The sequence below is a fragment of the Pleurodeles waltl genome, chromosome 10, assembly GCF_031143425.1.
Source record: "Pleurodeles waltl isolate 20211129_DDA chromosome 10, aPleWal1.hap1.20221129, whole genome shotgun sequence".
Classification (NCBI taxonomy): domain Eukaryota; kingdom Metazoa; phylum Chordata; class Amphibia; order Caudata; family Salamandridae; genus Pleurodeles; species Pleurodeles waltl.
Genome location: NC_090449.1, coordinates 675,189,975 through 675,212,467, shown reverse-complemented (window position 1 = coordinate 675,212,467; position 22,493 = coordinate 675,189,975). Strand labels below are relative to the sequence as shown.

General features: G+C 44.8%; 1 protein-coding gene across 8 annotated transcripts in view; it reads left to right on the top strand.

Moving 5' to 3' along the window:
* DIP2C (disco interacting protein 2 homolog C) overlaps positions 1-22,493 on the top strand; it is a 1,002,241-nt gene that overhangs the window by 520,377 nt on the left and 459,371 nt on the right. For 6 of the 8 annotated variants that reach the window (XM_069211176.1, XM_069211178.1, XM_069211172.1 and 3 more), the window contains one exon: positions 17,356-17,421. The exons of the other annotated variants lie outside the window; for them this stretch is intronic. In XM_069211176.1, coding sequence (XP_069067277.1) covers positions 17,356-17,421 — 66 coding nt within the window. The remainder of the gene's footprint in view (positions 1-17,355; positions 17,422-22,493) is intronic. 8 annotated transcript variants of the gene reach the window in all.

Below are 22,493 nucleotides of genomic sequence, written 5' to 3'. Positions count from 1 at the left end.
TTTTGAAAGTCCATCTTTGACTACTGTTGAGAATTCTGACCAAAGACAGTGGTGACGTTTTTTTTCCAGACGGTTCATGCGGTATTTGTTGAGTATGATTTCATAGTGAAGACGTTCATAAAGTCATAGCATTTCTTTATGGTGTGGTTGATTTGAGGTTATGGTCTGGGAAACTGCAGGCTACTGTTGCATATGCTATATTGCTGAAACTGACAGCATATTACTTGCATTCACTCTGGAGCACCTTCATTCTGTTACACCAAGCTACCAGTCCCCAACATCCTGAGTATTACTGACTTTATCCCACTGGTGGGGGTAGGCTGTACAGGGCTGGGCATTGTTCTAAAAAATATTTGTGTAAGGAGAGGGTTAAGAGAAGGCGATGATGTTGGTTGACAGGGGGGCTGTTTCTCCTTACACTTTGATAAATGCAGAGGGTGGCTGACATGCATTGCAGGATGCAAAGTATGTTTTCTTAATCTATTTTGGAGTTCAATGAGGGAGCGTGCCAGGGTGTTTGGGACGGTGGTAGAATGCTAGGTACTTTTTTAAAAACGTAGGTAGGACACTAGCCGGACGCACTTGAGGCCACTTCATGTATGGCACCCCCTTAACGCTAACCTGATTTCGGTCAAGAGCTCGCACCCCCACGTCAGCAGCACCACCCTGCTGTGCCCGTGTCCCGAACCCCGCCCACGCTGCTGCTAGCGTGTTCGAGGCCCGTCTAGTGGGCTTCTGGTAAGCTTCGCTGTACTCGTGTGCTTTGTGCCGTTTTCTTACTGGACTTGTGACTATATTCTGCGCCTTGCTTATTCTGCCTTTTCTGCCCGTATTTGTGACTGTATTTTGCCACTGTATTTGTGACTGTATTCTGCGCCTTGCTTAGTCTGCCTTTTCTGCCCCATTTGCCATTTTCACTGTATTTGTGACTTTTTCCGTTTGCCGTTTTCACTGTATTTGTGACTTTATTCTGTGCCTTACTTTTTTGTGCCTTTTGCTCCATTTTCTCCATTTGTGCCTCTCCTACTGTTGTAACCGCTTTTTTCGCCCCTTGTGCGCTCCCCCCTGCCACTTTCCCCTGCCGCTGCCTCCCTGCGACCCCGCCCCCCTCGCGCCCCCATTTGGCGCTCCCTCCCGTCTCCCAGCTGCTCCTCCCTCTCCCCTCCGTCCCCCCTCCCTTATTAATGGCTGGCGCTGCGCGTTAGCGCCGCTTGCGCGCCGGAGACAAGCCCATCTGTGCCCGTCCACGCCTGGACCGCGCCCAGTGCCACCCCCCCTGGTCCGCACGCCCCCCGCACCACCAGACGCCGCTACTCGGCCAGCAAACTCATCGCCCTCAACCCCGGCTCCTCCACTACATGCTTCCAGGCCACACTGAAAAACACCAAAGGACCCTTCTCCTGCCGCGCCTGCAACTTCACCTGCAACAGAACAAGGAAACCTGCAACAACCAGCGCAAACCACCTGCACTGCATACTCCTCAACACACGCTCCGCACGAAAACACACCATCGAGCTCTGGGACCTGCTCGACACCACCGCCCCAGACGTAGCCTTCCTGACCGAAACCTGGTGGAACGACTCTTCAGCACCTGACATCCCCATAGCCATCCCGGACGGCTACAATATCACCAGAAGAGATCGCCCCAACGGAATCGGAGGAGGAATAGCCATCGCCCACAAATCCACCCTCAAAATCCACACCCACACGGACGACACCCTCAAGACCGCCGAAAACCTGCACTTCCGGATCCACACTGACCCCAACACCACCCTCAGGGGAATGCTCATCTACCGACCCCCAGGACCACGAGCACCCTTCAGCGACTCCATCGCCGACATCACGAGCACTCACGCCCTTGCCTCTACGGACTACATCCTCCTGGGAGACCTCAATTTCCACTTGGAGAACAACAACAACGCCAACACCACATCCCTGATCGACAACCTCTCCAGCCTCAGACAACTGGTCAACACGCCCACCCACATCGCCGGCCACACGCTCGTTACGATCTTCTCCGCAAGCAACCACGTCACCTTCAGCCACACCACCGAACTCCACTGGACCGACCACCACTGGGTCCACTTCACATTCAAAAAGCACATCGAACATCACCGCACCCAACTACCACCTCACCGCCGCTGGAGCAAAGTCACCGAAGACCAACTGACCAGCACCCTCGCCCAGAACCAGCCCACCGACCCAGACACTGCCGCCCTCAACCTACGACAGTGGATCAACGACTGCGCCAACGCCCTCGCACCTCTCAAAAGGCCCACCGACAACCAAGGAAAGAAAAAAGCCTCCTGGTTCATGGACGAACTCATCACCTCCTAACGCACCTGCCAGAAACTAAAGAAAAAATGGCTCCTCGAACACACACCAGACAGCCTGACAGCCCACAAGGAAGCCACCCGCAAGCACCACCAGCTAATCCGTCTCGCCAAACGTTCCCACTTCACAGAACGCCTGAACAACAACGCACACGACAGCAAAGAACTCTTCTGCATTGTGAAAGAGCTATCCAACCCCAGCGCCAATGCCAACGACATCCCACCCTCCCAAGAACTCTGCGACGCCCTGTCCACCTTCTTCTATCAGAAGATCACCAACATCCACGACAGCCTCAACACCACGCCTCTGCCAGACCCCACCTCCGACAGCTCCACCTACACCAACCGCCTGACCGCCTGGACCCACGTAAATGACACGGAAACTTGCAAAATCATGAACTCCGTCCACTCAGGATCCCCTTCAGACCCATGCCCCCACCACGTCTACAACAAAGCCGACTCTACCATCGCCCCCCAACTTCGAAAGATCATCAACTTATCCTTCGAAACTGCAACCTTCCCGGAAAACTGGAAGCACGCCGAAATCCACGCCCTCCTCAAGAAACCCAAGGCAGACCCCAACGACCTCAAAAACTTCCGTCCGATCTCCCTCCTACCCTTCCCGGCAAAGGTCATCGAGAAGATCGTCAACGCTCAGCTCACCCACCACCTCGAGGACAACTCCATCCTGGACCCCTCCCAGTCCGGTTTCAGACGCAACCACAGCACCGAGACTGCTCTCCTCGCCGCTACAGACGACATCAGACAGCAAATGGACAACGGCGAAACATCAGCCCTCATCCTCCTTGACCTTTCCGCAGCCTTCAACATGGTTTGCCACCACACCCTACTTACACGCCTCCACGAAGCCGGAATACAAGAAAAAGACGTCAACTGGATCTCCTCTTTCCTCTCCGGCAGAACCCAGAGAGTCCGACTCCCTCCCTTCCGCTCCGAACCCACCAACATCATCCGCGGCGTACCCCAAGGCTCCTCCCTAAGCCCGACGTTGTTCAAAGTCTACATGGCCCCCCTCGCACAATTGGCCCGTCAGCACAACCTCAACATCCTCTCCTACGCCGACAACACCCAGCTCATCCTCTCCCTCACCAAAGACCCTCACACCGGCAAAGCCAACCTCCACGAGGGAATGAAGTCCATCGCCGAGTGGATGAGAAACAGCCGCCTGAAGTTGAACTCTGACAAGACGGAGGTCCTCATACTCGGACGCACCCCCTCCGCCTGGGACGACTCCTGGTGGCCCACCGCCCTGGGACCCCCTCAAACACCAACCAACCACGCACGCAACCTGGGCTTCGTCCTCGACTCCGCCCTCACCATGTCCAAGCAGGTCAACGCAGTCTCCTCCTGCTACAACACCCTCCGCATGCTCCATAGAATCTACAAATGGATCCCGACGGAAACCAGGAAAACGGTGACCCAGGCCCTCGTCAGCAGTAGACTAGACTACGGCAACGCACTCTACACAGGCATCCCAGCAAGAGACATCCAACGCCTCCAACGCATCCAAAACGCCTCTGCCCGACTTGTCCTCGACGTACCCCGCCGATGCCACATCTCCCACCACCTGAAAGACCTCCACTGGCTCCCCGTGGACAAGAGGATCACCTTCAAGCTCCTCACCCACGCTCACAAGGCACTCCACAACGCCGGACCAGTCTACCTGAACAACAGACTCAACTTCTACGTCCCCTCCCGCCAACTCCGCTCCGCCAACCTCGCCATCGTCCCCCGCTTCCAACGCAAGACCTCGGGCGGCAGATCCTTCTCCCATCTCGCCTCCAAGACCTGGAACGCCCTCCCGACCCCCCTGCAACAGACCCAGGACCTTCTCACCTTCAGGAGACTCCTCAAGACCTGGCTCTTCGACCAGTAGCAGCTGCTACCCCCCCCCCCCCCCCCCCCCCCAGCGCCTTGAAACCCTAACAGGTGCGTAGTGCGCTCTATAAATATTGTGATTGATTGATTGATTGATTGATTGATTCTACTCTTTCACACCAGTGTCAGCCTATTCAAATTTGAAGTGGGGGCTGTGCAGAATAGATTTAGCATTCTGGGAGTATTTAGATTGATGCTGGTCCCTATGACTCCAGAGGCATATAAATTGTATATGGTCACCGCCATATAAATGCCCATGGTAATAAATTGAAGCAATAGGTATTTGCCCTGATTCATTAGCAGTCCGCAGTAGTGTCAAATGCACATATTTGCAGATACTTACAAATGCATTTACAAAGGAGTTTTTGACACGGAGAGCCGGAGTGAAAAATCAATGACCAAAGGTCTGTTTATTTTTGCTGCAGCAAAGAGGACAGGTTTACCACTGGCATCCCAGGCCCGAAGTAAAGTGTGCTAGCATAAAGCGTTTAACAGTGATATTTATACTCATACATCAAAGGATACATAAAATGTGTAAATAATGATATACGTCATACAGATATTTTAAGGAGTTAATCAGTTTCCACACACTGGTTCCATTCCCAGCTTTGTCCTTGCCTCCCTTCTGCAGCTGCCTGACTCCCCACATTCTTGAGACCCTTCAAAGGATTACGTGGTTCAAAGGTATAGATATCAGCCTTTCCCTCCCCAAAATACCACAGCCGAGGTCAGTTAGTTATTTGAACACACAATTATAATGAGTACAGTGCCCCAGTTAGGGAAAGAAACCAGCTGCAAGCCTATTGCGTGGAACCAGGCTTATTTTACCTAAACAAATATACATAAGATAACATATGTGATAGACAGTGCGTTCAGAGACAACAAAAGCTCAAACTTACACGTGTAAAGAAAACGAAGCAATTCAAAATGAATTCTAACAATCGACCCTTTTTGAGTTTTTTTTTCTTCTGAACATAATAAACGTTTGAATAGTTCTAAATTTCCTCATATATGTTGAATTTTACTCCTACTTCATTGAAATTTGCATTCATGGGGACATAAACAACCGATGGGTATGAGCAACCAGTATCTGTAGTGAGGATAGTGGGGTCAATAGCCATTAGGGAATTTATCTCTTCTCTCTGCATCATAGCTCGATTGGTTTCTAGTATTTTCACTGGCGGAAGTTTACACAATTTTAAACAGGAACAGAGAGCAGGTAAGCACTGTACTAATAAACAACTCAATACAATAGCTATTATTATAAAAAGTATGTCTTTAAACAACCAGCCCCAACCCCCAAACCAAGACCATAACCATGATAAACTCCAATCGCCTCCTTCATATTGGCCCCCCTTTTCAAATACCTGTACTGCTTCTTTTATTTTCCCAATATCCAATTCTATCTCTGATGACTTGTTGACAAAATAACAGCACTTTTGCTGGTACTGATGTTGGATTAAAACACATACTCCTCCTTGTTGTACTGTAATCAAGTCTAGGGCAAGCCGATTTTGTATCGCCAATTGGGCTGCAGAGTTTATCTCTATCTGTATACTTCCTATGGCCTCCCTGGTGGCATTAAATGCAATGGCTAATTCAGCTGACATATTCATCATTGCCAGTTGTAAATCGAAAATTCCAAATCCTGGAATAAGAACATGTAATACTTGAAATACCCAATTCTTTCGCTCCTCCAGTATGGGTGTCCCTCGTTTGTACCTATGTGCAAAACTCCCCATGTTAAGGGGCTGGGAAGATGATATATTTGATATCACAGTAATGTTGGGTGCCAAATATGCCAGTGAACATATCCCTTCCCAGTTTAGAGGTAGTACTTTATATGCAGTTCTTCCACATACGAAGTACATGCCTCCCTGGATTTGTGAATTTATAATGCTGTATTTTATTCGGGGCAATCCTACACCCTCTGGGGTGTCATGCTCAGAATTATTGCAATACTTGTAATCTTCCCAGATTGTATTTAGCAATGATACATTTGCCCAGGGTGCAACATATGAACATCTAGCCGTCCAGAGGGGGCCAAGGAAAACCCGGGATAATATTACAGGTGAATTTTTCCCATTTCTATCTTGTTCTCTGGAGGGATCATATAACAATCCTTCTGGATCTACTAGAATCTCATTTTCTCCCACAGTCAGGTTCCAATAATTTACAGTGTAATTTTGATGAGTCCCATTAATTAACGCTGTCCAATTTCTGTCTATTTTCTCCTCTCCTTCAAGATCCCAATTCCCTGTTTTTATATCAAATAACAAAGTGTAAACACACTGTTCAGGAGGGATCTTTCCCATGTATTTTGCCTCTGGGTTTTGCCCATAAAAATAGGTACCAAAACATATGGGAAACATTTTAAGTGTGGCATTCTCTCCAGGCATCGGGGAGAGCTTGTATTCTGCCTGGGTATTAGGGAGCACAGCACACCTAGGGTACCATTGATATTCTTGTTGGTCACATCTCCAAGTGGTATTTGGTACAAGACACACTTCCCCTCTTTCATATTCGCTTGGTGATACTGGTACTTCATAAAGGCCTATAGGATCCTCGGGGTGTCTAGACAAGTGCCGGCAAATCCAGCAGTCAGTGAGACTTAATGTCTCCGCTAATTTTCCATGAACCTTTATCAATGGATGTAAGGTAGGATTTTGCAACAATGATGCAACACCACTGGACATTATACATATTAACATAAGGGTCACTAGGTACTTCATTGTTGTTTTGTAGAAATAGTTATAAGGCCACTTTTCCCTATTCTCTAGAGGGATATTTGTCCTGCCAAATGGATATATTTTCATAATTTTATTGTGCTCTCCTCCTTGGTCCTACAACCTTTCTATGATACCGTTTTACTCGTCTCAACCGCCTACGCGTGTTCAAAAATATACCCACACAATTACCAAATATGTAAATGCAAAATATTGATATCACTATACTAATAATCATATACGTATAGATACAGATAAGTGATTTTTCCTTCAATGTTCACACCCACTAGGGTTCAGCACCGCCGTGCTTTCCACTCTAGCAGTTAGGCTGCACTGGTTGGTCCATGAACAAGTTTTTTTGTTTTTTTCAAATACAGGACAATAGATGTTGGCTTGATCCTAGGTCCCTTATCTTCTCCTTTTCAAGTTTTAACTCCTGGTGAGTAAGTCGCGATACTTCAAAGTTCGTCTTCAGTATAGTTTGTCAGTTTCGTTCAGTGTCTCAGCAAAAATGAGGGCGGAGGCCAGCAAGTTTCAACCAGATCAGTGATGTGCTTGGGTATTAAACAGAAAAAGGGCACCTTCTTTTTTTTTTTTTTTTTTTTTTTTTTTACCGCTGGGACTACAAACCGCACCAACCCTAATGGCTGGCCGCTTCCGTAGAACTGGTACTTGGTTTTTTCTTTCTCGCCAGTCACAGAACTGTTAACTCCATTTACCCACTGCTTGAATAGCGTTGCACAAGCTGCATCCCACTATACTTGTGTTCTCGTTGAGACAATTGTTCTGACCAATGTTCTGGTGTCGTTGCACAGGCTAGTCACCCGTGTTCCTGTTCATGCTGAAAATTTAGTCATCACAGTCATTTACAACCTCGTCGCCCAAAGTGTGCGTAACAACAGTGAGGATAGCTCGTTTTAATGCTGGTACATCAATGGCATCGGAAATGCCGGTGGCGGTGAAAGCGGGGAACTGTATTTCACGAAGGCAGGCGTGCCGTATTCTGCTGAGCAAAGGATTCCTTGGCCATTCAGAAGAGACCTCAGTTTGCAGTTCCAGGCTAGGAGCTATCAGGGTGATGTAAATGTAGCTTTTCGTAGAGGTCACCACCTTACGCACCTTCAAAATTCTGTTCATTTGGATGGGCGAGGACGCAGGTTGTATCGATGAGTTTGTTGATCTTCAAACAGCAACTCTTCGTCACTGGGCTGCTGTGTCACCTCAGGAGCAGAAGTAGCACTTGAAACCTGTGGAGGTGTTTCCTGTCTCCCTACTTCGCTGTAATCAGGAGACAATGGTAATTCTGCTGTTAGAGTACTTTGTAGTGGAATTGGTGCACGCTTACAGTGGCTAGCATGTATCCAGTTTTTCCTTCCTTCCACTTTCACCGCTGTCTGTGTTGCAAGCAGTACCTGGGCTGGCCCCCGCCACCTGGGCTGAAGACTGTTGGTTCTTTGAAAATTCTTTGTCATAAGCCAATCCCCTGGCTTAAAAGGGTGACCAGGGCCTTCAAGAGGAGTCGGTAGGCTGGCCTTGACCTGTTGGTGGATCAAACGCAAATCTTTAGTCAATTGTTTACAGTAATCTACAAACAAAGGATATTGCACTTCAGAAAGCTTCTTTGGTCGTGGTACCCCCCAGATATTGGCTGGCCTCCCCATGACAACTTCATAGGGGGATAATCGTGACTTGCTACTGGCAGTCATCCTGATGGACATTAATGCTAGGGGCAAAGCATCTGGCCATTTTAAGTTGGTCTCAGCACAAATCTTAGCTATTTTGCTCTTCAAGGTATAATTATACCTTTCTACAAGGCCCGCTGATTGTGGGTGATTTGCAGCATGAAATCGATGTTTGATGTTAAGGGCGGTACAGACCTTCTCCATTACCTCATTAGAAAAATGACTGCCATTGTCACTCCAGACTAATCGTGGCAAGGCGTATCTAGGAAAATATTCTTTTAGTAATATTTTGGCGGTAGAGAGGGCACCATTGTCTTTTAATGGGTAGGCCTCTATCCATTTTGAAAACATGCATACTACCACTAACACGTATTTCAGTTTGTTACACGGTTCCATGTGGATAAAATCCATCTGTATAGCTTCAAAGGGGAGATCAGGAGGGGCAAAGTGGCCAGGGGGCGTAGGGGTCCCTTTTCCTGCATTGTGCACTGCACACACCATACAACTTTTAACCAGGTTATTAGCAGCTTTGGATATCAGAGGATTACTCCAAACATGGTCCAAAGTTGTCTTGATGCCTTGGGCACTGATGTGTGCAGGACTGTGGGCCATAGTAACCATAGCGTGTACATAACAATTAGGTAACATCCATCTTCTTCTGTCTGTGTCATCTGTGTAACAACCCTCACTGTCTAGTCTACCGTTCTTCTCCCACTGTTCCCTTTCCTCTGCTGTTGCTTCTGCTTGAATATCTCTCACACACTGCATGGTATTTTCTAATACTTCGTACTGTGGTTCTCCCTTGATGCTACTCTCAACATATGCATTGTCAAATGGTGCTCGTGCTGTTGCTTTCGCTGTAGCATCTGCAAAAGCATTTCCTCGTCCTATATCATCAGTAATTTTTTTGTGGGCACTACACTTAATGATTGCGACCTGACGGGGCAGGCTGAGAGCAGTCAAAAGTGTCACAATCAAGTTGCCATGCTGAATGGTAGTGCCATGTGACGTGATAAAGCCTCTATTCGCCCAGAGTCGCCCAAAATTATGAGCTACTCCAAACGCATATTGGCTATCAGTGTAGATGTTAACACTAAGATGTTCACTTATTTCACAAGCTCTGGTGAGGGCAATTAATTCTGCAGCCTGTGCCGAATTTTGCGGGATTCTATGAGATTCAACCACTGTTTTGACTGTGGTGACGGCATAGGCTGCAGTGGTCGTACCATCTGGTAACTTGAAGCAAGACCCATCTACAAACAGCTCTCCCTGTGGGTCAGATAGGGGAGTGTCTGTTAAGTCTACCCGTCCCTTGGTTTCTTCCTCAGTGGCAAAAATGCAATTATGATCAAATTCCACATTGTCCTGAGGGAGGGGTAGTAACGTAGCTGGGTTCAAGACATTGCACCGCTTCAAAGTAATATTTGGACTGAACAATGTTAATTCGTAACCCGTTAGACGAGCACTGGTGAGGTGCTGCGTCTGTGTCTTGTTTAACAAAATATCAACGGCATGAGGAACCATCACAGTGAGCGGATTGCCACCAACAAACCCTTCACTTTGTTTCACCGCAGCTGCTGCAGAAGCCACTCCTCTAAGACAAGTAGGCAAAGCTTGCGCCACAGTGTCCAAGGTGGAAGAGAAGTATGCACAAGGGCGTTGTCTCCCACCTTGATCCTGTGTCAAAACAGACAATGTACAGCCATGCTTTTCATGCACAAATAAAACAAATGGTTTGCTGTAATCCGGATTACCCAATACAGGAGCAGAGCACATCGCCTTTTTTAAATCTTGAAAAGCCTCCTCACATTTGTCAGTCCAAGGTACAGGAGAGGGCACATCTGAAAGTGTCAGAGCAGTCAATGGTTTTGCTATAAGTGAAAAATTTGGAATCCACTGTCTGCAAAAGGATGTAAATCCCAAAAATGCTCGGACTTCAGAAGGGGTGCGTGGTGCAGTCATTGTATGAACCAATTTAATTCTGTCTGGATGTAATCTCCTTCCCTCCTTAGAGAGGAGGTGTCCTAGATAGGTGACCTCCTCTCTACAATACTGCAATTTTGGAAGGGACACCTTATGGCCCAGAGGTGCTAAATGATGTAATAATGCAACAGTATCAGTCTTACATTGTGTCATGGAATCTGAGGCAATTAAAATATCATCAATGTACTGCAACAATGCAGAGCCTGAAGGTGGATTGAATTGGTCTAATTGACGTTTAAGACATTGACTATATATGCTCGGGGACTCAACAAATCCCTGTGGAATTCTTGTCATCGCGAATGATCTACCAAAAATCGCGAAGCTAAACAAATATTGAGATTCTTCGGCAATTGGAATGCTAAAGAACGCATTCTTCAAATCGATTACGGTGAAAAAACACGCAGAGGGTGGAATCATGGTGAAAAGACTATTCATGTCTGGGACCACGGGAAACTGGGGAATTACTATTTTATTAATTTCTCGGAGATCAATAACTAATCCATATACTGTGTTATCAGTAAATGATTGCTCACCATCTAATCTATTAGCATCATTTCGTTTCTTTACAACAGGAAGGATTGGACTGTTACATGGGCTGCTCACTATTTCCTTTATGACACCTGCATGCACAAGATCAGATATGACTGCCTTGAGCCCTTTTTCGCTTGATTTAGGTAATTTGTATTGAGGAACACGAGGTAACCGGGCACCTGGTTTGATTTTTATTACAATAGGGTCGATATCCATAATGCCTACATCATTCTTGCCTTTGGCCCATAAGCGAGGGTCTATTTCCTTTAGCTCTGGGGGTAAGTCGTATTCCTGTGAAAACATGCACCGAGTTGGGGAAACACTATCCATAGTTACATAGACACCATCCATTGAACAGTGAATAACTGCATTTAATTTCTTTAACAAATCTAATGCAAACAAGTTTTCATTGCAACCTGATGTTAAAGAGAGTGGCGTGTGTACTGTAAATGGGCCTACAGTTACTCTCATAGGTGTTGAGATGGGGCTCACCACGGGGATTCCAGAAATCCCAATTGATGTGGTATGAAGCCCAGACAGGGGAGCCCCGGGGACTGCAGAATGTGCAATAGATGTTCTGGTGGCACCAGTATCTAGAAGAAACTTATGGCCCTCTCCTTCGATTTTTACATCAATGTAGGGACCATTTTGATCTACAGGAATACTTACTCGCCCCTGGCCCTGTCTGTGGCTGTCCTAATAATTGTAGGATTCAGAAAAGAAATCATCAGCATAATATTGTCGTTCAAATGCATTGTCAAAAATATTAGTGTTACGCGGGACCTGATTCTCATTCTGCGAATTCTGATCAGTTCTACCTCTTCCTCGTCCTCGTGCATTACCTGCCGCGTTCCCTCTATGAAGTGACATACTTTGTCTTCCTTCCAGTAATGGGCAAGTATCACGCCAATGTCCATCCTGCTTACAGTAGGCACATTGGTTGATATTTAATCGGCGGTCTTGGGGTGGTGCAGATGCACCTCGGCCTCGACCCCTTCCCCGTCCCCTTGGTGGGCCACCCCTTTGCTGAGGGGTTGTATCCCGCTGAGGGTATGCCTGCTGTAATAATACCTTTTTCTTCAACTCTTTTACTGACTTCTCATTCTTTTCTAATTCTTCCTTGTACCTGCTCTCATAGTATTGTGCCATCTGCAAAATCTCTGCCTGTCCCTTCGTCATCCACGAACTCTCTGTTGCTTTTAATTTTTGTGATATTTCAGGTAGAAGGCCATTAACAAAGCGTTCTACAAATAGTGTGACACCTGTTACGGTGGCGAGGTCTTGACCACTAAAATCTATGAAAGCTTGTTCAATTCTAGTAAAATAATCTGGGACATCTTCACCTATTTTCTGTTTATAAGTGGCAAGTTTTCCCCAATCCACAGTCTGAAGAGGTATAACAGTTTCTAACTTAGTCAATATCCGGTTAGGTAAATCTAAAATATCCTGATGCGGCAGGGTTCCTGGTGCCCTTTGTGCTTCTCGTGCTTCTAAACCCCCCCATGTATTTCCCAAAGTAGGTGCATCATCTACTCTTCTAATTTTATGCCAAACTTCAGGACCCAATAAAACACCAAAAAAATAGTCAATGTCTTTGAGTGTCATGGTTGTGGTGGAAATGGCAATTCTAAGGTCCCGATAGAATCCAGCTGGATTCTTTCGAGGGTCTGGCAAGTCTTTCTTTATAGCCATTACCTCCTCCCTTTTCCATGGTATATGGACAAATTGGGCCACCGGCCCGGGAGCTGGTTGTCCGGCGGCAGCTGCTGCTGCAACTGCAGCTGCAGTGGGCATATCAGGGTGCACTTCCCTCATTGGGTACCCCTTGTCATATTTATTTAGAACATCTTCCCTGGCTATGACACAAATGCGTACTCCCTCATTTATGCTGTTACTATCAAGAATACAAGCCAGACTGTCCCGCCATAATTGGTTTAATTCTTGTTCATAAGGGAGAGGGGTAGAATCTGTAATACAAGACTTCCAATCCCTCTCCAATTTTTCAATCATATACAGCAGTGCTAATTGCTGTCCAAAATGTGACATCTGTTGTATTGTGTCCATAATATCGGTGTGGGTGTAAATAGGATGTGACATCCAGTTCTCTGACTGATTCTTGATAACCCGTTTTTCCCCATCCCCAATAGTGGAGCGGGTACTAGGGGGCGAAATCGACTTAATAGGTGTGCTCCATATGGGTGAAAGTGAGTGTATGGCTGTGCACTGTCGGCGTTGTCCATTTGGGGTATTAGGGGCAGGGAACATTATTTGTAACCTTGCAGTGCTGGCTGGTAGTGGTGGGGCAGGTGGTGGAGGGATTAGGACTTGGGCTATTGGGGTAGCTTGGGCTAGAGGCTGTGGTGGTTGTGGCACATGCTGCTGTAGTGGTGCACCTGGATTTCCCAAATTGTGTCCTTGCCCTTGCTGCTGTTGCTGTGCCCCCATGATAGGTTGGGCTACTGCAGGGGGTGTGTAAGGTGGAGGTGCAGTAGGGCTATTATCTAATAGCTGTAGCATTACCTCATCTTCCTCTAATGCATGTTTGGTTTCTGTTGGCTTTGATACATAACTTCCCTCCACCTGAGCCCTATGGACTCTATCTTCAGATTCAATCCCTTTCTGGGTTTGGGACTGGTGATAAAGGGTGGCCTTTTGCATGATGGTTCTCCTATTTTCCCTCTCTATCAGTTTATCTGATTTAATTTTTCTTTTATTGGCCTCCATTTCCCATTTTCTGTATACCTCAAACATATGTTGTCTAGCCTTTTTATGAAACAAACATTCCTGTAGGTAGGTTAGTTTCTTTAAATCAAAAGACCCATCCTCTGGCCACTGGAGGTCAGGACAATGTCTAGTATACCTGTGCCATATACTATTATACAAATTATTCTCTAAACCATAATCCTTTAACATGTCCCACCCTGGTGTTCCCTCTTTTGGGATCGGTTGCTTTTTATCTAAACGTGGCACATGATTTCGGCGAAAACAAAGACATAACCCTTGCCAACATTTCTTATTTCCCATATCTAACCTTTTAAATTTTCAAAAGACAACACACACCAAACTTTAAAATGTAACATGCACCAAAGAAACCCTTTTTCAAATGTGCACCAAAGAAGAAAAAAAAACCTTTTTCAAATGTTTACCAACTTACAAATTGCTCCAGGCCTGGGCAAATTACTCAAACAAGAAAAACACGTGTAATACAAATTGTCAAATGGTACCTTGTACAAATGCAAATTTACCAAGAACTAATCATTCCCAAAAATGATAAGTTATCCAAAAACAATTATTCTCTCAAATGCAAGTTAAAGCAGACAAATAGCCAGCGAGGAACAGTCTTACCTGACTATCTGCTTTTTCCTGAATTTCTCTCCGGCCGCCCGTGTCAGACTAATCAGTCAAGATAAACACCGATGTTTCAGGGACTTCGCTGGGACATCATGAGAAAGCGGGGAGAGGCCTGCCCGGTGGATAAGATGCAGCTGCTTTTGAAACTAAGTCTTTGTGCAGGGGCCCCTGGAATCTACACCTCCGGAACGGCGTCCCCCCACTGGCAGCACGTCTCTTGACAGAGCCACTGAAGATATCCACTGGAAGGTCCCTGTTCGGGCGCCAAATTGTCAAATGCACATATTTGCAGATACTTACAAATGCATTTACAAAGGAGTTTTTGACACGGAGAGCCGGAGTGAAAAATCAATGACCAAAGGTCTGTTTATTTTTGCTGCAGCAAAGAGGACAGGTTTACCACTGGCATCCCAGGCCCGAAGTAAAGTGTGCTAGCATAAAGCGTTTAACAGTGATATTTATACTCATACATCAAAGGATACATAAAATGTGTAAATAATGATATACGTCATACAGATATTTTAAGGAGTTAATCAGTTTCCACACACTGGTTCCATTCCCAGCTTTGTCCTTGCCTCCCTTCTGCAGCTGCCTGACTCCCCACATTCTTGAGACCCTTCAAAGGATTACGTGGTTCAAAGGTATAGATATCAGCCTTTCCCTCCCCAAAATACCACAGCCGAGGTCAGTTAGTTATTTGAACACACAATTATAATGAGTACAGTGCCCCAGTTAGGGAAAGAAACCAGCTGCAAGCCTATTGCGTGGAACCAGGCTTATTTTACCTAAACAAATATACATAAGATAACATATGTGATAGACAGTGCGTTCAGAGACAACAAAAGCTCAAACTTACACGTGTAAAGAAAACGAAGCAATTCAAAATGAATTCTAACAGTAGGACTTGGGAAATGGGATTCCAGTTACAGTAGACCGACTGTACCCAATGCAGGTACATTCCTGTCCCAAACAGATAGTTTACTCAAACAACTCGGCCCATTCAAATGATGTTGTTTGCCCCAGTCTTTAGGCACTCAGTGAAATATATGGACCCGCCTGAGTCAGAAAACGACTCCAGCATATGTCAGGCCGTTATCATTGATGGATTGTTGCATCTCTGTGACTATGGACTGTCTTTGTACCTGTCCTTAACCCCAAAGCAGTCTGTTTTTAAGTTTGTTTCTTATTATTCACCATTTACTTCAACTCTTCCTGTGTACAGTCAGCAACGTGTTGCATTTGGAGCTCATGTAGCTGACCTAAAATGAAATCTGGATGACCCGTTTGCAGGTTGTTGATCATTTGCAAACAGGTGAGGTACTAGAACTACGTTGATGGTGTGGTTTGCCACTTTCTCAATGAGAGAACAGAGCAGTTGTCAATAAGTTGTTTCCTAATCTACCTTCACATTTCTGCTCCACCCATGTGTGCCGTTTATCGATTTGAAGAACTGCTCTTCGGGATGGCAGTGAGTTTGTAAGGCGGTCAGTAAAGTCTTTGGGTGCATAGGTTGAAGTTCTACTCCCCGATGTTGGTTAGCAACTCAAAACTCGCTCTGAAAAGAAGTGTTCACTTAAGATTAGTCGCCAAGAGTTTCACTACAAGTGTTGCAAATGCATCTCTCTCGGCTCGGCATCATTTGGTGGGCGTGTTGGAGTCCTCTGCTTTCTTCCAGCATGCCACGTGCTTCTCCTAGATTTCAGTGACGTTGTTCACCTCCTTGGGCTTAATAGGGGCGTCCGCCACCACAGCCACCTCCCTCGGCATGTTACAGAGCAAGGGTTCAAAGCAGGCAGTGTGGTAAGGTTCACGATTGTGTGGTGAAACCTGGAGTGTGCACTTTTACACGAAAGGGGAAATGGGGCAGCCAGAGCATACAAGACCAATGTCAGAGAATCCGACAGCGAGGGGCTGAGGATCTGCTGACGGACTGGTGACAGAGCCGAATGAATATCTACAGCCAAAATGTAGAAGGACTGAAAATGAGAGACCGATTAGTGTTGTTAAACTGGACACATTTATTTTGGAGTACTTATTCTTTTAAAGCGTGATTGGTAAAAAGAATGAAATATCTTTTTAACATCAATTGTAACATTTGCCCATTGCTGTAACAAAGTTTTATGGATGTTCTGAACCTGTTGAAATTTGAGGTTTACATTTGTCCCTGTTTTTGCACTGTGTTAATTACCACATTGTGCCCCTGTCGATATTCTTGGGCAAAAACAAAATAACATTGCATACGAGTAGAAATTAAGCTAAGCAATTTAAAATATGATTGTGGCATCTTAGATTTCGTCTGTCCGTTTTTAGAGGGACGTTTGATGTAGCATCATTTTAGTGGAGCTGTGCCGGCCTACACCTCTTTGTTCTCGGCCTGCCAATGCCATTCTAGATCCAGCCTTGATCATCTTGATGTTGGCAAAAAAGAATTGGCTGCATATTTTATTTTCCCAAAAATAATAGTGGTTTGAGGTGACAGCAGTGCTTAATTTGAGCCAGTGGTTGCCCACCGGCGCTGTTTTTTTTTGGGGGGTGGGCGGGAGCGAAAGGACGAAAATTACCTCCAAGACAGAGGTAAAGTGGATTGGAGGGTCAGGTGGTGGCAGGAAGAATCATGATATGGTCATACTAAGCCACCTTGGTATGTGGCAACCCTGACAGTCAGCTACGTTGCTGATGGCCTTCTGGGAAATCCTTTGGAACCTAGTGCCAAATCCTTTACAAATTAAGCACTAGATTCGGCCGTAAAAGAGTTTATTTAGTTTTTTTTCCAGAGGAGGGACTGGGATTCGGAAACTGTTTGGTGAGTGAGCTGGCACTGAATCCATTTGATTTTCCTCTTCTGTCTAGGTTCAGGCAGTTGGATCTCTCTGGGTGGCTCTGCGAGAAAGGTGGTGTACCCTTTCACCTCTGCAGGTAAGCCTTTCCAGAATTTCTTTTTGTGGTTTTTGTTAGTAATGTGTTGATAAGGGGGTGCTTTTAAACAGGGAAAAGGTGTTGCCTACTGACCGTTTACAAAGCACTGGTGTGTCTGTCAGTATAGGGTAGCTTTTCTTCACTTCTGCTCATCCTTAATGTGTTATCTGAACACAGGCAGTGCCTGCTCTGGATGCTGATAGTTTCTTTGTCAGCAGTCATGTAATAGCTAGTCCTAGCAACCTGTCTACTTAGCAAAAGTTTGGTGTAATCGGTTTTTTGAGGCTAGAGGATACATTTGTGATTAACAGTGCTACATGTTCTCTTTCTAGGTTTCAGTAGGTTGACCAAATCTTCCTTCAGTGGGATTTCCACACCTCCATTAATTAATCTGTATAGAGCAAGCAAGCTTTAGAGATTGGTTTGCAGCAGCCTGGTGCTTATCATAGTCCATGTTGCCATATTTACTCTAGAGAATGACGGTGTGGTACGTATATATTGCTTCTGATGACTGCCGATTTGTCTGTTTAAGTACACAAGTGTACCAAACACCTGCTTGGACAAGAACCGGTGCTGCGAAGCTGGTAGTAGTTGCCATTGCTTTCTGTAAAAAAAAATTGTTTTCATTTCGGGTTTTAGTTGCCTAACCCCTTTGGGCAACAAGAACCTCTATACAAACAATCTAGGCTTTTGTGCAGTTTACAATATGTTTCACTTCCCACGTATGTCCTCTTTAGACATCTCCAAGAGCTCCCACAAGTTGGTCTGATTTTAAAGGTATTCAGAGTCACTATTCCCTCACATTCTTGAGTGAAAGGGCATGTTTGTAGTCCACTTGCCTCTTGGCATCTGTATGTCGTTTCCATAGAATGTTGTATATAGATGTGTGGTTTGTAAAGTACATGTTGTCGATTTATGTGCCACCTTCGAGTTAATGTGTATTCAACATCACATTTGAAACTCATCACAAGTACAGCTTAGTTTTTCATCTCTGGATTATTCAGGATATGTAGAGATTGCAACAAAGTTATACTTCATGCTGTGAGGCCTAACAGGCAGGGTCTTGGATGTCAATTCAGGATTGCATTGATCCTCATTAGTATTAATATCACATACAGGCAGTTCAACAAGCTATCAAGCTGTCAGAGTAATTTCCCTTGTTTGCCTGATTTTACTTGGTGTACTGCATGTGTTACTTGGCTGTGTTTTATCCACAAGCTTGCTAATGAGCTCATTAGCTTAATTGTTATAATAATGTGTTTCAGAAGTCGTTTGGAACAGAAATCTCAACAGCATTGACGTTTATGAGGAAGGAACCTTAGTGTTGCTAATAGTTATACGTGTTACGCATAACATTGACAAGTTACATCATTGGTGTAGCATATGATACATTTTATGGTGTAGAGCATGGGTTCTTGATGACGATCCTCAAGTGACAAACAATCATTGGGCATTCATATTTTAGCTATTATTACTGAGCAAACTTTACATATTTGGTTGGAGTATTCATTTGTATATTCATTGGTTGTATTAACTACCTCATTTACTGGAGCTTTTAAAGAGCTGTAACAAGATTTCATGGTCTCAAATCAACTCTATAATCCATTAGGGACACACTACATCAGTTAAGTAAGTTCGATTAGCTCTACCACTGGGCAGATGCAGTACGTGGGCTTGGGAATATATACATTTGATAGGTTGGTATATAAGGAAAACTTCCCATTGTGGGCCCCCCCCATAATCACAAATGTTGTGAATGCCGTTTCCCTTGACAGGATTTCAACTCCTTGGGATCACGCTGTTATAGTTCCCATATTTAAGAAATGCAACAGGCAGGATCCCTGTTGTTACCGGCCAATACCTCTGTTGGATTCTGAAGTAAAAGTTGCTGAATCATCCTCTCTAGACTAGATTCTTGGGTTCAGCAGTCTGGTGTCACCAGTAGGGTGCAATATGGAACAAGGTAATGTTTGGGAACGCAGAAACAGTGTCTCAATTTGAGGAAAGTTTACAGTAGCGAAAAAGGGTTCTCTCTTTCTTGCATTTATAGATGTAAGTAGTGCTTACATATGACCTGAGATGGGTTTTGCCCATCCTTTGATCAATTTCTTACTGCACTGCATTCCAGGGTAACGGCTAGGTTAGGTATGGTACAGAGAGAAAGGGTGCCAATACCTTTGAGTAGTCTCGAGGCGAAAGGCAGTGTTGTGCCTTGGCACTGATTTTGTGTTTTTTATGTATAAATAATTCGACACCCGTTTTATCAGCTAAGTGGATGGACCTCCCAAAAGTACTTTTGACCCCTGTTCCAGCAAAGCTTTATGGAGACGATGCAATGCTACTTTCCAACATGCTCAATGGTTTACTTTGTCATGTTTATGGGAAACTAATATATCTAAAACTCATTATATGGAGTGCAGGCAACAAAGTATTACGGTCAGTCCCGTATCCATATTGAGAAATCGCATTTCAGGGGAGACTGAATTTCCCTAACTTGTAGTGACCTTTGACTCTAGAAGCAGTTTTGTTACCCTGCATCTCAAATCATTGCCTTGTTTTACCCATTCACTTGCGGCTTTGTATGGTGTATCTCAAAACATTTATGGTAAACCAGTTTTAACCCTCCTAGAAATATATAAATTGAAACATATGTCTGTTCTGATCTGTGGGTCAGAAATAGGGGCTTTTCGGTAATGCACCGGGCTCCAACAGGAGGAGAATAGCTATTGCAGGCTCTCGGGAGTAGGGCCCAGGTAGTCCACATTATTTCTTACATGAGGAACTGTGCCTCGTTTATGTGGCAGACCTGGTGGGGCTTGCCCCATTCCTCCTTTGGACCTCGATTTGGAACAATGAGAAAGCATTTCTCAACTGAGAAGTTACTACTGATTGTTCTGCTTGTGACATTGGTAGTGGATACCATGGCTGAGCTATGTCAAGGAAACTAGAAGCCCTAGGCAGACCTGATCTGTTTGCATCACCCCACACTGTTACGTGAGGAGAGTGATCCTAGGGTGAGGGAGCAGTACTTGAGCTTTGTGGCATTCAATGGAGTACAGAGCTGCCCAAGTCTACTGTGAGAGATTTAGTTGCAGTTCAAATGGGCACGTGCACCAAACTGTATCGGTCTACTGTAAAAAAAAAAAAAAAATGCTTGTGAACAGGCTGTTTTAACCAAATTTCGCCTAAGCTGCATTAGAGACCATCTCTCCTTTCCACTGGGTCAGTTTGATACAAAATCTACCCTGATCTGCCAGTTGTGGTGAATCCCTCCCCCAATCTTTGGCTAACTTCCCTTTTTTCTGCAAATTTTATCAGATGGCCCAGGCGTAAATACCTGGATCCTATTTTAAAACATTATGGATTTTACCAATATAGATCTGCTTTTATTCCTGCCGTATGTTGCCTCATCCACATGTGTTACGCAATGAGAAACGTCTTGAAAGTGTCTGTGCCCCATGGACATTCAATGATGCTTTCTAATGTGCCTGTGCACTTTATTTTCTTACATACAATTTCCCGTAAAGCACCTCAGTGTATTTGGTGAACATTGTTATACTTGGAAAGCTCTTGCTTGATGCAAACAGGCTCTTTTAGACAAATGATTGAAACAAAGTAGAGCTTTCAAAGTCTGTTACGGATTTATAGTTGAGATTATGCCGTATATTTTATACTTTTATGATTATATTTGTATAATTGAATAAATACTTATTTGATTTTGATTCGTTGAAGTGCAGATTTCCCCCTGAATATATTTTTTTTTATTTGTGGCTTCTAAAAGTTTGCCCTGCAATGGGGAGCCCTGCAAATCCCTCTGAGTGCTACATCTGAGGTCTCCCTGAGGTTAATTATTATGTTTTCACTTCTTAAAAACGGGACTTTTATTTAAAAGGGCCAGTGCAATGCTTTGTTTACCTAATAATGCTAGTAATGGAAGTAATTGCACTTGTATTGTATATGTTTTATTTGCAAGTGTGTGTACCTTCTCTCGTTTAGTGCACTGATTTAAATTCAAGGTAGACTCAAAACATCCTAGAAACACTAGTAAAATGTTGGCAAGGGTGGTGTCACAATATACATTTTTCAGAGCTTGATGAAATTAAATCTCATAGCCTTTATTTTGCAGCTGATGGGGATGTTTTAATGAGCCCGCTGAGGAGCTGTTTGATAGCCTGTTGGCATAATTTCATCGTGTTCAGGATACCGTGGTTAATTATAAATGATTAATAAACTGGTGCCAACTTACAGAAGGTCTCACAGTCAAGTCTTGCAACACACAAATCTTGTAGGATCTGGTCTACTGGGCCTCAGAGGGGCAATTTGCTGGATTAGATCACATATTCATTTTGTGTTTTGATAATGTAAGTGGTTCTGATGATGGTGATAGTAGTTTCTGATCACCTCTGAAGAATTTATTCAGTGTAATAAATATATAATTTGGTTGGATCTATGTCACATTAACAAAATGACCACCATATAAATTAGTTGTGTTTAGGTGCATGCTGGAAATAGAACTTTCTGCAGGGTTTCCCCTGTCTTTGTTTGGCTTGTGACCTCCTGGTTTTTTTTATCCTGTGCTGAATTTTTTTGTGCACTGCTGACCGATGCTAAAGTGCAAGTTCTCTCTGTCTAAATTGTATTGGTGATTGGTTTATCCATTATTGGCATATTTGATTTATTGCAAGTCACTAGTATAGTGCACCATGTGTTCCCAGGGCCTGTAAATCAAATGCTACTATTGGGCCTGCAGCTCTGATTGTGACGCCCACATGATTAGCCCTGTAAACATGTCTCAGACCTGCCACAGCAGTGTCTGCGTGGGCAGTTTTGAACTGCCAGTTTGACCTAGCAAGTGCATCTGCTTGCCAGGTCCAAAAATTTCCTTTTACTACATGTGAATCACCCCTGTGGTAGGCCCAGGGCAGCTATGGGCAGGGTGCAGTGTATTTAAAAAGTAGGACGTGTACTGGTATGTTTTACATGTCCTGATTGTAAAATACTGCTAAATTTGTTTTTCACTATTGCAAGGCCTTTCTCTCCCATACGTTAACATGGGCATTGCCTTGAAATAT